Source organism: Coregonus clupeaformis, chromosome 23 (assembly GCF_020615455.1).
Source record: "Coregonus clupeaformis isolate EN_2021a chromosome 23, ASM2061545v1, whole genome shotgun sequence".
Classification (NCBI taxonomy): domain Eukaryota; kingdom Metazoa; phylum Chordata; class Actinopteri; order Salmoniformes; family Salmonidae; genus Coregonus; species Coregonus clupeaformis.
This window is the reverse complement of record NC_059214.1, coordinates 40,755,881-40,772,819: the sequence shown is the minus strand read 5'-3', so window position 1 is coordinate 40,772,819 and position 16,939 is coordinate 40,755,881. Positions and strand designations below refer to the sequence as shown.

General features: G+C 45.8%; 1 protein-coding gene and 1 pseudogene across 2 annotated transcripts; both read right to left on the bottom strand.

The window, feature by feature from the left end:
• Positions 1-2,021: 2,021 nt before the first annotated feature.
• LOC121536146 lies at positions 2,022-4,129 on the bottom strand (annotated as a pseudogene).
• A 1,283-nt stretch (positions 4,130-5,412) lies between these two features.
• sona (SON DNA and RNA binding protein a) lies at positions 5,413-15,081 on the bottom strand. 2 transcript variants are annotated; one of them, XM_041844611.2, is made up of 8 exons: positions 14,987-15,081; positions 13,911-14,020; positions 12,200-12,407; positions 11,632-11,708; positions 8,781-11,543; positions 7,092-7,579; positions 6,315-6,422; positions 5,413-6,189 (listed from the first exon to the last, which is right to left on the bottom strand). In XM_041844611.2, the coding sequence occupies exons 2-8, from the start codon at positions 13,936-13,938 to the stop codon at positions 6,187-6,189; spliced, it is 3,675 nt and encodes a 1,224-aa protein (XP_041700545.1). In that variant the 5' UTR covers positions 13,939-14,020; positions 14,987-15,081; the 3' UTR covers positions 5,413-6,186. The 2 variants fall into 2 exon arrangements, with proteins under 2 accessions (XP_041700545.1, XP_041700544.1); XM_041844610.2 differs by lacking the exons at positions 13,911-14,020; positions 14,987-15,081 and adding an exon at positions 12,934-13,141.
• Between the last annotated feature and the right edge of the window lie 1,858 nt (positions 15,082-16,939).

Here is a 16,939-nt window from a genome sequence, read left to right as displayed (position 1 = left end):
GGCACACCAGTATTTGGGGAGTTCCTCCCATTCTTCTCTGCAGATCCTCTGAAGCTCTGTCAGGTTGGATGGAGAGCGTCGCTGCACAGCTATTTTCAGATCTCTCCAGAGATGTTCGATCGGGTTCAAGTCCGGGCTCTGGCTGGACCACTCAAGGACATTCAGAGACTTGTCCTAAAGCCACTCCTGCGTTGTTTGCTTAGGGTTGTTGTCCTGTTGGAAGTTGAACCTTCGCCCCAGTCTGTGGTCCTGAGCGCTCTGGAGCAGGTTTTCATCAAGGATCTCTCTGTACTTTGCTCCGTTCATTGTTCCCTCAATCCTGACTAGTCTCCCAGTCCCTGCCACTGAAAAACATCCCCACAGCATGATGCTGCCACCACCATGCTTCACTGTAGGAATGGTGCCGGGTTTCCTCCAGACGTGACGCTTGGCATTCAGGTCAAAGCGTTCAATCTTGGTTTCATTAGACCAGCGAATCTTGTTTCTCATGGTCAGAGTCCTTTAGGTGCCTTTTGGCAAACTCCAAGCGGGCTGTCATGTGCCTTTTACTGAGGAGTGGCAAAGTAAGTAACCTAATTTATGTCCCTCTTACTGCCCTGAATGCCTCTGCTGATCCTATAGCTATTGTGTGCAGTAATTATGTGCCTATGAACCAGAGTTATTCTGTTAGCACTGAGGCGGTGTGCCCTAGCAGGAAGTCCACTGTGTGCAGCTCACCCTGCACTAACATAAATAACTTGAGCATGTAGCTCAGTTGGTAGAGCATGGCGTTTGCAACGCCAGGGTTGTGGGTTCGATTCCCACGGGGGGTATGAAAAAAATAATAATGTATGCACTCACTAACTGTAAGTCGCTCTGGATAAGAGCGTCTGCTAAATGACTAAAATGTAAATGTCTACCACCGCTAAGATTCGCAATAAAAACAATCAAGCATCCCAGAAAAGTGCTAAAAGTAGCCCACGTTAACATATGTAGCTTAACAAACAAGTTTAATTAAATCAATAAATTGCTAGTAACAGATGACATTCATTCTCTGAAATTCACTTAGATAATACCTTTGATGATAGAGTGGAAGTAATACTACAGAAAAGACAGAAATGCCAAAGGTGGAGGTGTGGCCATTTATATTTAGAACCACATTCCTGTAAAGCTTAGAGAGGATCTCATGTTAAATACTGTTGAAGTAATATGGCTACAGGTTCATATGCCTCACTTAAAGCCCATTCTGGTTGGAAGCTGCTATAGACCACCAAGTGCAAACAGTCAGTATCTGGATAACGTGTGAAATGCTTGATAATGTATGTGATATCAACAGAGGGATATTTTCTGTGTGATTTAAATATTGACTGGCTTTCATCAGGCTGCCCACTCAAGGAAAGCTTAAAACTGTAACTAGTGCCTGCAACCTGGTTCAGGTTATCAGTCAACCTGCCAGGGTATTTACAAACAGCACAGGAATTAAATCATCAACATTTATTGATCACATCTTCACTAATGCTGCAGAAATAAGCTTGAAAGCAGTTTCCAAATCCATCAGATGTAGTGATCACAATATAGTAGCCATATCTAGGAAAACCAAAGATCCAAAGGATGGGCCTAATATAGTGTATAAGAGGTCATACACTAAGTTTTGTAGTGATTCCTATGTTGTTGATGTAAATATTTGTTGGTCTGTAGTGTGTAATGAGAAGCAACCAAATGCTGCACTTGACACATTTATGAAATTGCTTATCCCAGTTACTAAAAAGCATGCACCCATTAAGAAAATGACTGTAAAAACGGTTAAATCACTGTGGATTGATGAGGAATTGAACAATTATATGGTTGAGAGGGATGAGGCAAAATAAATGGAAAATACACATCCACGTGGAGTAACCCTAGATTGTAAACTGTCATGGTCAAAACATATTGCAACAACAGTAGCTAAGATGGGGAGAAGTCTGTCCATAATAATGTTTTTAAAATTGTACAACTGCCTTAATTTTGCTGGACCCCAGGAAGAGTAGCTGCTGCCTTGGTACTTATTGGACGTAGAGGCTGACGTTGATCTTCTGGGTTGTGTGGTCTAACTCAGTAGTGGTACTGTACAGCAGGTTGTAGGAGTTTCAGGTAGCGCTGGCTCACACGCTTTAACAGCTTCCTGGCTACACGCAGCACACACTCCTTTATACAGCGCCAGTCGCCCACATGAAAACTTCTCACAGCACCAGAACAACAGAGTCTGTAGAGAGAGAGAGGGAGAGAGGGGGTTACAGAGAGACACATAGAAAAATGACTGTATGTATACCACAAATATATAAACATAACTTAAAAATCATAAACATCTGAAAAGGTGAGAGCTGATTGGTTTGCTGAGGAGGGGGTAGGCCCTGGGCAGAGACGCTGTGTTGTGATTGGATACCTGCAGGTGGAAGGCTGTGATGACAGGCTTGGTTCCAGGACACCATGAGTCCTCTTTCAGCTGTCTGACGACATGGTAACACTTCCTACGGCAACCACCGTCTTCGTCAAGGCCCCCTAGCAACGCCTGCTCCGCCCGTGAGAACGTCAACAGCCCGTGGTAGTTAGACGTCGCCATGAGGTTCAACCAAAACAACTGGAGAGAGGGAGAGATAAAGAGAAAGTAAGTTAGGGTATAGAAAGTTATAGGGTTTAGTGTGTAGGGAAGTAGGGGTTAGTAAGCAGGTAGCTTAGTGGTTAAGAGTGTTGTGCCAGTAACCGAAAGGTCGCTGGTTCTAATCCCCGAGCCGACTAGGTGAAAAATCTGTCGATGTGCCCTTGAGCAAGGCACTTAACCCTAATTGCTCCTGTAAGTCGCTCTGGATAAGAGCGTCTGTTAAATGGCTAAAATGTAATGTAAATGTAAGCATGACTCCCAGCTGACCTCCCAGCTCCACTGTGGGAACAAATTCCGCCTCCATCACACCCTCCACCGTCTCTATGGCAACATACACTACCGAACCCACAGACTCCAAGATGCTGACCTTACCTGCACACATACAGGATCGGGTTAGAGATTGTGTGTGTGTGTGTACTTTGGCTACGAGAGAAGCCTTTGACCTCAGTTTCCATGTGGCCTGGTCAGTCTATAGATTTTACTCTGGCCCAACACCTTGTGCGTGCGTGTGTGTGCGTGTGTGTGTTGCCTGTGGCGGTATAGGTATGTGTGGGAGGTCTGATAGGTCTAATGCCCTGCTGTCCTACCCTGTCCTGCCCTACCCTACCCTACCCTGACACACACTCACTACTGAAGCTACAGGTCTGTATGGCGGTCTCTAGATGTTCTCTGAAAAGACTGACCACCTTGGCCAGAACAATGTCTCTCTCCATACACACTTTGGTATCCTATAAAAGACACACATACACACACATGCACATCAATACTGAGTTATTTGAGAATATTTAAGAAATTGAACTGGCTAATTCTTTGAACTGCTCTAACACATCCTCCCTGCCAGTCCTGGGCGGGGCTTGTGAAGCTCTCCAGCTCCAGCCATTGGTGGAGTTTCTCTGGCTCATGGACAGGAGTGGGGAGGAGGGAGCCAGTCAGAGAATAGTATCTCCACTGACGAGTCACATGCTAATGATATCCAATCATCCCTCTCACCGGAACACTCACCAATACCAGGCTGGGAGTCAGGACCTACACACACACACAATCATCAGACCCCTCACAGACACACACACAATATTAACACACACAAGTACAGTGGGCCTTACCTGGATGGCTGGGTTGAAGGAACATCTGCCTCTCAGGATGGCTGCCCATTTAGACACCACGGCAGGCTGGTCCTGTACACACACACAGAGATGGGATCCCATAATTCTGTAGATTGACATACTGAAGGCCACTGTGTGAAAGATATCAAAGTCATTGTGTTACCTTGATGTTCTCGTTGTTGACTCCAGCGTGGGCGATGGACTGGAAGTGTCCGTCTATCTTGCTGACCTCAGCGGTCAGATCTCTGACCATCTTCAAAACCTTCTCAAAACACCTGCCCACTGTCCAGCACCTCAGGTCCACCTAACACACACACAATAACAACGACACACACACTACGTAGCAGCATATGATCCTCACTTGATTCAGTAGGTAGTGGTCCACCCCTTCCTCAGAAAAGTCTGGCATTCTCACTATCTAACTCTGAAACCAGTTCAGCTCTGATCTCTCCACCAGAATTTAGCGGACTGACTGGGGTTGCCTAGTGAGTGTGTGTGACCCCTTTTCCTGGCACCATGGTCCAGCTTTCAAAAGTGTTCCACCATTGATCTTCCATCAATTATTTTTTATACTAAAGAGCTTCCATGAGCCTTTGGGCCAACATGGTCCAAACAACAAGATCATAACTGGGGTGTATTCATTAATAGGATTCCGTTGCAAAACATTTTTCAACAGAAACTGTTTTTTTCAAACTGAAAACATTTTGCCAGCGAAAACAAGAGTTTCTATTGGACAAATTCAGGTAGGTCCCTCAACATTTCATTTTGTTAGCTCCGTTTGTGCTTCCGTTCTTGGTTCCTAGAGTAAACAGTAAATGGTTTCCGTTGCAACGTACTCCAAATAATGGATACACCCTTGGCCCTGCTCCGAACGTGCAGTCTGAAATGCCCAAATAAGGGACAGTAAAACATTGAACTGTGGATCTTTAGGACCCAGCGAAGTGCCAGGCAGAAGGAACTCCAGTCCACCCTCAGGACTCATTAGCACTAGATCCCTAGCTGAGGTCGATAAGAGTTCTCCATGTGGAACGAATGGGAGAGGGGTTAAACTTAGTCACACGGCTCAGAGTTAGTCATATAGCTGTGAGGTCAGACATAACACTCACCTGGGGTACGTTCAATGCGTTTTTACATTCTGGAACGTTCAATTGAATGGAAACGGTGCTGTACTGAACGACCTAATGAAAATCAGGGAGGGGTTATGGGTTGGGGAATGCTGTCAGCACGGCCACTGCCCTTTAAATACGTCACTTATTGCTTCAAGCCACACCTCGCCACCCTCACCAAACTGGAGCAAACGTACCTCAAAGTCTGTTCAAGAACGTACAAGAACATTTTGGTGAAACATGTTGTTCAGTGGAAACCGTTTCACAATGTAGCAAACGTTCAAGCGAACTGAACGCACCTCTGGTCTACCAGGTCTGAATCAGTCTGATTAGAATGAAAGAATATACAGTACATTGGTGGTAATTAGTCCAAACAGTTGCAAAATGTTCCGTTTTGCTATTAAAATGAGTTTCTATTGGAGAAATTCAGGTAGGTCCCTCTGTTTAATTTGCTTCCATTTAATAAACGTTTTGCAACAGAATTGATGTAATGAATACACCCCTGCAGTACTTCTGACCTAGAGGTAAAGATTTAGAAAAGAAGGGGACCTTAAAAGTTAGACTCCTACATCAAGAACATAACAGGTCATTTTTTGGTTTCCTTTAATAATCAACACATTATGTACAAAGCCAGCCAAATAATACCCTACTACTGACCAAGGAAATCCTAAAATGTATTTTCAGTCATTAAAACAGCTAAATACTACATCAGTTAATTATACTACCACATATAGAGAAGTGACAAAACATTTAGAGTGGATCCTACAAAGCCCTGATAAGCTTGTCTTCTCAATGGAGAGACCTGGTCGTTCTGCCCGTCAGTAAGGACACACTTGACCATCATATTACTGATGTGTGTATTTGTGTGTCTGAGCGTGCCGAGAGCAGTCCGAGCAGTTCACTTAATTACAGGTTAAAATGTCACTAAAGGAACCATGAGCTGGAAATTTAATTACTGAACACAATAAAAAATTAACAGTAGTTTAACATTAGAAAGGGTCGCCAAAACATAGAAAATATGTTCCTTCTTTCCTTTTGCTTCAGTCATTGTCCAGAGAGCTCTGTCTGAGCAACATGTAGAAGCTAGGAGTAACCACACTGTACACACTCCAATCCGTCCAATGACACACAGGAACACTCAGGCCAGTCTTTGGAATAGGACACAGGATCACTGACGTTTCAAACACTTCCCCAGACAGCTAGAGCACTGATGGGAGGGGCAGGGAAGGGAATGATTGTCCAGGGAACACGGGCTGGCAGTATCTGACACGGTTCCTGCTCTGTATCCACAACAACCTGCACTTCTGTCCACCCGGTGATGGTATCCATGGGGAGTGCCTCTGATGCGCCCCAAAGAAAGTTACTGCGGAATAGAGAGAAAAGTCAAAGTTACAATGTCATCACTCTACTACTCCTCATTCATCTAATGTGCGTGAACGTTTGGATGTATGATAGGTGAATGTTAGGATGAAGGATGGGAGTTCTTACACTTAAGAAGCTCTTGCTACGGGGCTTCCTGTCCTCATCCTCGTCATCAGACACGTGCGGCTTCGCTATGGCCATCTCCTCTTTATTCGCCGCTATCATCTTACATTTCTACACACACAGAATGATATTAGAAACATAAATCATTGTGAAGTCAACTCAGTCAGAGTAATATAAGAGAACCCCCCAAACAACACAGTATTCTTCACAGTCTAGTCTTGTCGTGCTTGTAACTTCAATACACATAACTACATAAAACATCTGGAACCGGGTGACTTGTCAGTAAGATGCAGGTTCATTCTATTCATGTTTGTAACCTTAAAGTATACTTCGGGATTTTGACAATGAATCCCTTTATCTACTCCCCCATAGTCAGATAAAGTCATGGATATCATTTTTAGGTCTCTGCATCCAGTATGAAGGAAGTTACATGTAGTTTTGTGAGCCAATGATAAATAGCATTAGCGCAATGACTGGAAGACTATGGCATCTACTAGCATGCTAGCAGTTACCATAGACTTCCAGTCATTGCGCTAAAGCTAGTTAGCAATAGCGCAGTTAGCAACTTCCTTCAAACTGCATGCAGAGACATAAAAATGGTATCCACGAGATCATGACTCTGTGAAAGTAGATAGAGGGCTTAATTGCCTAAATCAATACAAATGGGAGTCTGAGCTAAAGTTTTATGCTTGCTGTAATACATCATGGGGGGTCTACATCCACAATGGATCAAGTACATCTTTGTTATTACATTCATTACAAGTCTCTTGTAAGTATTACCTCGGTGAGCTCCTTGATGCTGTAGATGTTGGCCTGCTGAGTCACCTTCCTCTTCACCTCCTCTATGTGGTCCAGGTTGAGGGGGGGAAGGGTTGTTTGGGGAGCCTGGCTAGGAGGGGGCTTGTTGGTGATGGTGGGGAGGGGAGCCATCTGGGGCATGTTTGACATCTGGGCCATGTTGGTGAGGGCTGCAGTCATGGTGGCAGCTTTCATACTGGCCATGGCAGCACTCATGGCCATATTGGACATATTGCCCATATTCATGTTGGGCATGTTCATGTTGGGCATGTTCATGTTGGGCATTCCCATGCCGGGCATGTTGAGAGGCAAGGGCAGGGGAAGAGGCAGATTCAGAGGGGTTGGGGCTGGGTTGGGCAAGGGAAGCTGGAGGATGGCCTTGGGTCTCAGACTCTCTGGAATGGGCACACCTGCTTTAGCACACATGGCGGCTGCATTGGCCTTCGCTATCTCCAGGAGCTGGTCTTTGTCTGTGAATAGAGAAAGGGGAGAGGAAAGAGAAAGGAGGGAACAGACATCTGTCAACAGTGGAATTTCAGACTACATTCTCACACCTAATCTGTTCTAAGGTGCCAAGAACAGCCACCATTAAACTGAGGCTACTTAACAATGACAATACATTGGATTGGTGTATATATGGTGTGGCTGCGGATCCAATTTCTCTGGAACCCTCTTCCCGACAGCTGAAGGTCCTAATCTTCTGCGCATTTGCGGGATTCTCCACTTTACGCACAGTCTCTGCTCTACTCGTTCAGCTGCCCAGAGAACAGGCTACTCTGGCGAATGGTGCTTGTTTAATAAAGTTGGATCAAAGCTGAATCATTGTCTGCGAGATAGCATAAACATAGTGTTCTACATAACAGAACAGAATATAATAGCATAGTATAACATTACTGTAAGACAAAAACACCCTAAAATATCATAAGAAACTAGATGATGATTGTGCGAATGGTCACATTCAAGTCTAAGTTTTACCGGTGAAACGTCCATGCAGCATCAATCAGTTTCATGGGGATATGCATTTAGATCTTCTGGAGCTAGCAACAGTGTTGTTCGAAATAGCCTACAGTGTCGTTTTGAATTAGTCCCCTGTAGCTCAGTTGGTAGAGCATGGCGCTTACAACACCAGGGTTGTGGGTTTCCCACGGGGGGCCAGTATGAAAATGTATGCACTCACTAACTGTAAGTCGCTCTGGATAAGAGCTTCTGCTAAATGACTAAAATGTAAATGTAAAATGTACAGTGAGCAAATTTTAGAGCAAATTGTGTTAAACTGTAGCATACCTGTGTTTTGTTACAATCAAAGCACATATTTTGCCTAGTGGTGCATGCGGTTGAGTTTTTGCCACAGAGAAATGCGACTATTTGCACAATCGTCCTAAAATCTCATAAGAAATTAGGTGGTGTTTTTTGTCTTACAGTAACGTTATACTATGCTATTATATTCAGTAGAACACTACCATTATGTGATCTTGCAGACATTGATTCAGCCTTGATCTAACTTTATTAAACAAGCACCATTCATTCGCCAGAGTAGCCTGTACTCTGGGTAGCCGAAACGAGTAGAGCAGAGACTGTGCGTAAAATAGAGAATCCTGCACACGCGCAGAAACTTCGTACCTTTAGCTGTCGGGAAGAGGGTTCCAGAGAACTCCATAGTTGTAGTCTTACCCAGCTCAGTGAGACGAGGAGGGGTCTTGCTGGCACTACGGCGGGTTCGAGATGTGGACCGGCGCTTGCGGAGGATGAGGATGGGCGAGTGGCTTGGTTCTCGTTTCCATCGGTCGCGCCGGTCAAACGAGCGATTGCGCATGATGGGTCGGCGCCGTCGCGACCCGGACCTTCTCCTCCGGCCTGGAGAACGAGACTTGGGGCGTTTGCTCCGGTCTGTGGATTTGGACCTCTTCCTTCTGACCGGGGAGCGGGACTTGGAGCGCTTGGTCCTGGACTTGGACCGTGACTTCCTGCGCCGTGCTGGTGACTTAGAGCGTGATCTCTTGCGCCGGGCAGGACTTCTGGACTTGGACCTCTTCTTCCGTCTGGCAGGGGGGGAGACAGACTTCCTTTTCCTGGCTGGGGACTTGGAACGTCTCCTTCTGGAGGCAGACATGGACTGAGAGGGAGAGGTGGACTTGGACCGGGAGCACCTCCGTGAGAGAGAGGTGGACATCTTTCTGCCGGCAGGTGAGTGGGACTTCCTGGCAGGAGATGCTGATGTTGAGGACTGCCGTTGTTTTGAGGATGATGTCTTCTTGATGGAGGATTTAGAAGATGAGGACCTGTAGCGGCGATCAGCAGGAACGGTCTCTGGTGAAACAGACCTGGAGGTAGCATGCTCATCTGGCTCTTCAGAGGAGGAGCTTGTTGGGCTTCTTGCCCCCTTTGGGTCTTCTGCTACGGAGTCGTGGTCTTCAGATGGAATCTCAGAGCTGCTCTCGTCAGCCTGCCCAGTCACTGGCTTGCCGTGTATGATAGAACTGGAGGCTGCAGCCCAAGGGAGGGGTTTCCAAGGCCCTGCTGCAGCTGCTGCTACAGCCTCCCCAAGAGGCTTCATAGGCGCTTCATCATTCACAGTCTTGTCTGCAGTATGTTTGTCGGACAATTTCGGAGACTTCAGGTCTTTGGCAGTAGACCTGGATCTTGAGCGTTCTGGGGATACGCTCTCAGATTGCCTGTCGCTTGAGACAGATCTGGATTTCGATATGTCTCTTTTGGGTGATTTTGATGTTGAATGCTTACTTATTTTCAGGGATTTGGATTTAGGAGTATGAGACCTGTTACATGGTGATGTTGATGTTTTACTGCGTCTTGGGGATCTGGACTTTGTCCTGCTCCGCTTCGGTGATCTAGAAAGTGTTTTCTGTACTGGTGACCTGGATTTCCTGCAGCTCCTGGAGCGGGACTTGTTGTTCTTGCCGGTTGGGGATTTGGACAGTGAGCCTTTCCTGTTCCTCTTCAGGATCACGACGGAGCGGGAGCGAGTCCGCTTGCATCTCCTGACCGGAGACCGGGACTGTCGTGTCCTGGGGGGGGACCTCTTCCTGCGAGACGGGGACCGGGAGCGACGGAGCCGTCTAGATCTGGAGCGTGAGCGGCGAGTCAGCCTCACAGGCGAGCGGGATCTCGAGCGCCTACCACGACGAGGGGGAGGGGTTCTGGTCCTCAACCTCCTGACACGACTGCGAGGCCTGGACTCAGACCGCCGCCCTTGTCTTGGAGACGGAGACAGTTTGCGTCCCCTCCTAGGGGACAAAGGAGACAGTTTGCGTCCCCTCCTAGGGGACAAAGGAGACGACTTGCTTCCCCTCCGAGGGGACAAAGGAGACGACTTGCGTCCCCTCCGAGGGGACAAAGGAGACGACTTGCGTCCCCTCCGAGGGGACAAAGGAGACGACTTGCGTCCCCTCCGAGGGGACAAAGGAGACGACTTGCGTCCCCTACGAGGGGACAAAGGAGACGACTTGCGTCCCCTCCGAGGGGACAAAGGAGACGACTTGCGTCCCCTCCGAGGGGACAAAGGAGACGACTTGCGTCCCCTCCGAGGGGACAGAGACAACTTGCATCCTCTTCTAGGGGACAGAGAAGGAGACTTCCATCCTCTCCTGGGGGACAGAGAAGGGGACTTGTATCCTCTTCTAGGGGAGAGAGAAAGAGACTTACGTCCTGTCCTAGGGGACAAAGAAGGGGACTTACGTCCTGCCCTTTTAAGGGACTTAGACTGCTTCCTCTTGGGAGTCATGCTCTTTGAGCCGGATCGAGACAATCGTTTGGGGCTTCGTGAACGTCTGCGGCTTGATCTGGACCGCTTGGGGCTTGTCGAACGACTAAGACTCGATCTGGCTCTTTTAGTGTCCGTCAGTGACTGTGACCTTGACCTGGAGGGAGCATGGTTATTCACATTTGACCTCTGCCCTGCGTTGATGTCCTCCTTCTGGCCGTCCTGCTCAAGCTCTAATCCTCCTCTGGTCTCCTCCCTCTGGCCGCCTTGCTTGGGGATGATGTCCGGAAGCTCCTGGGTGTGGCTGAAGCTCCTGTCGCTCCGTGGATCTTCTGCCTTTATGACAGAGACTGTTTGGTCATCCCTGTCAGCAGGGGGCGCATTCTCTTCCGTCTTTCCTCTTGCATCCGCAGACTCCTCATCTGAGGTTTGACACATTTTCAGAGATCCCTCTTTTTGGCCGAGAGTTACGCATAGGGAGGACACCCTCTCCTCTTGTCTGGCCTTAGACAGCATGGGAAATGCTTGCACTGCCGTGCCAGCTGGCTTCCCCTCAGACTCAGAATCTGTCCCTGACATAGATTCGTTTTCTGATGGGGAGTGTGAAGGTGAGTTCTTCTCCTGCTTTTCTTCCCCTTTTCTCCTCCTCTTTTTCTTCTTTTTCCCAACATGTCTTTTGTGTTTTCTGGATTTAGCATCACTTATCTCAGGTTTATCTGCGAGGACCGGTACACAGGCATTAGTAACAAATAACTTTTGCATCTGTTCGTTTCCTACACCCGACCCCAGAGCCACACTCCTTACCTGTGATCAAGTCCTTTGTTGCCTCCTCTTTTGTGTCTGCTCCTGCATCAGAGGCCACTAGGCCAGCACTCTTTGAGCTAAAAACAACAAAGAAAACATTTATTATAACAGCAAATATAATAAATACAATATTCACAATCGTCCCAATAGTATAAAGACAAACAAGAGCTTGTTGGCTGATTAGTACAACATTTCTGCTGCTGTCTCCTAAATTCTGGTGAGGAAACCATCTAGAGGTAACCAGGCAACAATCTGTTCTGTCTAGCACAGGTCTGGTTGTAATGGGCAGAGTCAAGCAGTGAGGGGATTCAATTATCTGGCCTAGGTTGCTCCGGTGGGAGGAGTTTGCACCAGTTGAAAAGTGATTGCATTCATTTTGGAACTGGGCTGCTTCCCGGGCGGGCGTGAGCCAGGTTCCCTGCTCTGGCCGATGGCAAAGTCGTCTCAAAACAAAAGTGACGTAGGTTAAGCACGTGCACAGTAGCTCAGCTTAATCAAACTTCCTCATTGTTGTGGTTCTAATGGGAGGACTCAAACAATGTTCTAGTTCTAATGGGAGGAGCCTCACCCTGCTCTGGTTCTGACTGGCGGCTTCTCTACATCGGACTCTGGAGCCGACTCTGAGCTGGTCGCCCGCTCTCCCTTGCCGCGTTTCTTCTTCTTCTTTTTGCCCTTGTGTTTTTTGTGCTTCTTGTTCTTCTTGTGCGGCATCTCACTTCCTTCTTTTGCAGACATTTCCTCTAGAGTGTGTTCACTCTCTGCTGCATCATCCCCACCTGCACAGATTAACCAATCACATTCCTTAGTTACAGATTAACAAATCACATTTCTTTGTCTGGATAAATTACGTGTATGGTGAGTTTCATCAGCAACATGTGACATACATTCCTAACGAATGATGGCCAGGAAGAGAATTGGCAACCTCTGGTGTGTGTGTCATTGGCATATCATGATCTAGCCAATCCAGCGGCATAGCTACAGCTAGCTTGAGGTCGAGCCGATGGTCTATTGAAAGCACAGCAAAGAAACTTTCAACAAACATTTACTTGCAGATACTTCCTTAAAGAGCGAATGCCCCTAAAAAGCAACTTCTCGTTAAAAAAGTGGCATATATGGCATGAGTGAGAAAGGTTTATTCTTGTTTCAAAATTGAATACAAAGGGATAATCTCTCTCCCCCCAGCTTCCAGAAAACAGTTGCTTTCAAACTAGGAATTTCGTCTTTAATTGAGGTGAGAGAGTAATTCTGCTCATAGATTATGCATGTATATACTACACATTGACATATGCTGAAAATACTTACTAGTCGCCAAAGTTCCGGAGCATGTCTGGCCACTGGTGTCTGTTTCCAGTTGCTGGTGAAACTCCGATAACCAGAGAATATTCATTTGTACCGAGTGTGGAGATCTCTCATCATCTTAGCTGCCAGACATCTCACATTTCCCAACATCTTAGCTGGAACTAGTAATTTCTTATTTTTATTATTATTATTTTTTGGGTGGGGGGTAGTTAGTCTTGTCCCATCGCTGCAACCCCCGTACGGACTCGGGAGAGGCGAAGGTCGAGAGCTGTGCGTCCTCCGAAACACAACCCAACCGAGCCGCACTGCTTCTTGACACAACGCCCGCTTAACCCGGAAGCCAGCCGCACCAATGTGTCGGAGGAAACACTGTACACCTGGCGACTGTGTCAGCGTGCACTGCGCCCGGCCCGCCACAGGAGTCGCTAGTGCGCGATGGGACAAGAACATCCCTGCTGGCCAAACCCTCCCCTAACCTGGACAACGCTAGGCCAATTGTGCACCGTCCCATGGGTCTCCCGGTCGCGGCCGGCTGCGACAGAGCCTGGACTCGAACCAGGATCTCTAGTGGCACAGTTAGCACTGTGATGCAGTGCCTTAGACCACTGTGCCACTCGGGAGGCAGAACTAGTCGTCATTTCTAAGCAACGTGGCCGTAGAACAAGGCGACAGCATGCCACACAGTGCAACCCAAACAAAGATATGTCACACAGGTGAGAGGCATTTCTCACTTGGTACAAAAAGTGGATTTAATATCTTTCTGAATATTTCCTCATTAAATCGGAGTTCCACCAGCAACTAGAAACAGGCGTTTATAAGACACCGGTGCTTTCCAAATGAGAATTTAAGAAGTATCACCAAGGAAAGGTTGGTTACATTTATTGGTCATGAATTTCCCATATTTAGGTATAACCCTTTATGTGAGGATAACCATCCATCACACTACAGGGATATTTCTATTGTAAATCTTGATCACACACCTTGCAGAGTGTCCACTGCACACTCCATTTTATCAGCTCTGTGTGGGATTGAGTGACAGCCTGAAAACCTCTGGCCCCTGTCACTGTTCTCCTGGGCCTTGTCTGTCACTCTACAGGGAAAAACAGAACAGTTACTCCAGGGCACTCAACAGGGATGTGTTGATTAGTCAGATTCCGTTACAAAATGTTCCATCTGTTGCAAAACGTTTTGCAATAGAAACCGTTTAGGCCTACTCCAAACTAAAACCTTTTGCAACGAAAACGAGTGTTCCTATTGGACAAATTCAGGTAGGTCCCTCCCCTTTTGTTTGTGTCCTTCCTACTTCCTAGAATAAACCGTTTCCATTGCAAAACGTTTTGCAACAGACGAAACGTTTTGCAACTGAATCCAAATAATGAATACACCCCTGGTTGTTTCAGAATGTCAAGACAATACAAATGAATTACATCGTTACCGTTAAACAAACTGCCATGAATGTCCTCATGGTTACACTGAGTCTGGGCACACAAAAATAAAAACACTGCAGCAGTATTACATAACCAATGGCCCACTTACAGGCAACCTTTTTGTAATCGTCCATATCAACTGGCAATAACACTTGCTAGGTAACGTATGTTAGGTAGATAAAAACAACAAGTGTGCTAAACACTGGCTAAGAGTTAGCAAGCTAGTTTGCTGGGTAGCTACATAGCAACCAAAGTAGCTAAGTAAAGTAACGTTACCCGCTAGTACTAGCTAGTTAGCTAGAGTCAACTAGCTAGCGTAGCACGCTAAAGCTAGCTAGTTATCAACGAGAGGATTGTGTCATTTTTAAACCCACTCAACAATGGTCCAACAACAAGTTAGCTATCTTAAGCGTAGCTACTTTTAATACTTGTGTGAACTTTAAAGCTAGCTAGTTAGCCACTACGGGTTATCTAACAGACACGCCGAATCAGCACCCGCGGCCTCATTCATTCGACTAGCTTGCTAGCAGTTGGTAGATTATTTGACTCGACTCGTCGCACCAAACCAACAATATGCATGCAGACAACTGAGGCTTGCTCTATAACACATATGTCCACAGTTTTGTTACCTATGTCTCCAATTCCTTGAATTTAAATGGTTACGAAATCCAGCAACGCCTGCTGAATGGTAGTCGCCATCTTCCTAGGACGCCATGACAGTTTGGGGAGACCCTGTAATCCCAGAATGCCGTCCTGGGCGCCAAATTCCGAGAGGAATCTCCATGGCAACTCAAACATGAAGGACTCTTCTTTAAAAATCAACAAATAATCATCAAAGAAATCATACATTCTATTATTAATTATACCACTATATTATATATATTTCTATGACAGAGGCATAGGGCACAGGGGCCATATAAATAGACACTTTACCTAAACACTTTAGCTGAGACAGGTTGGAAAGTTTTTTCTATAGTGGTTTTCTCTACAACCCAATATGTATTATATTGCATTGGGGCATGGGGCAGAGTAAAAAACCCAGTTTAGCTGGGACTAAATCAGGTTTCCATCCAACATTTCTATGCGAGTAAAGTAGGCCTAAAATGGGCCTGATGGAAACAGCAAATTTGTCGGTAAACTTTCCAAATGTTGACAAAACAAAATACGCTAGACAAGGAGGGATATTTTTGTGTCGGTAAATGATGCGAGAATAAATGTTGATATAATATGTTGTGTGGTCCTCCCACTTCGACTCGGGCAAGCATGGAGTTAATTAGGCTACAGTTTAAATATGTTATGGTGAACTTCACAGGGTGGTGAAATTGCACGCTGTTTAGCTTGATGGTCCTTTCCAATAAATATCGAGGTTCTTATTGTGGTGACATGATGTCGATGCTTGGCTGCCATTTGACAAATAAAAATAATGTATCTCTTTTGTCCATAATAATCTGATCGTGTATACTATTGACTATACATGCAGTGTAGCCTATCTGCGAGCTGTTGGCTCGTGCAGTGCCAATACAAGAGTGGGCACATTCGCTAGCCTATATAACGTAACATTTTTTGTGACAAACCATCAGTGCCTATAGATTTTCATGCGAATATTAAAACATCCGCATAAAGAAAAGAACGCGCATTTTCCCACCAGTGGTGTTTCCACCAAACGGACACAAAATGTAACCTACTTTTTCGCTTAAGTTTTCATGTACCCTACATTTTACAAATCTAAAGTTCAATGTGTTTCCATCACATTTTCAACTCTACTGATAGTTTTGTCACAAAAACTTCGTAATTGTGTTAAATAGCAAATGTGCCTACTCTGGTCTTGGCACGTGCGCTCTAGCCAACAACTCGCAGATACAGTGTGGGTAGGCTAGTCTACATGATGAGATTATTATGAATATAGGCCTCAAAACGAGAATATTTTTATTTGTCAAACAGCAGACAAGCATCAATCATCGTGTCACCAGAATAGAGAGAACTAGTAATGTCGTCATTTTGTAGGCATTAACTCCGCCATGGTTCGTTGGACAAAGCCGATGAGGAAAATGAATGGCGTTTTTCTAGGGTTTTTGGATAAACGCCAAAAATAAGGTCTGTGGTAAACACAGGTTTAGGAGATCTTATACGTCTTGTTCTATGAGATAATCTTCATAATCTAACGTCCCTTTTTGTGAATTTGGAAGAATGTAGGCCTATGTTGGCTAATAATAAAAAAACACATCAATCACATAAAGGCTTCATAATTCATAAAAGGTAATGTTAACTGACTGCTATTATCTCATAGCACAACATTTATAAGATCTCAGCCTGTTAACCTCCGACCTTATTTTCGACCTTTATTCCAAATCTCTATTATATCCCCATTCATTTTCCCATAGGGATGGCTGAACGAACCAGAGGTAACTTATTTCCGGGTTTTAGGACTACAAACTGGCGAGCTCTATAAGACTATGTATTTATTGGAAAACATCAAGATCACCGTGCACTTTCACCACCTTGTGAAGTGCATAATAATCTATTTAATATGTAGCCTAATAAACTGCAGGGTGAACCGAGTCATAGTGGGGGGACCACACACC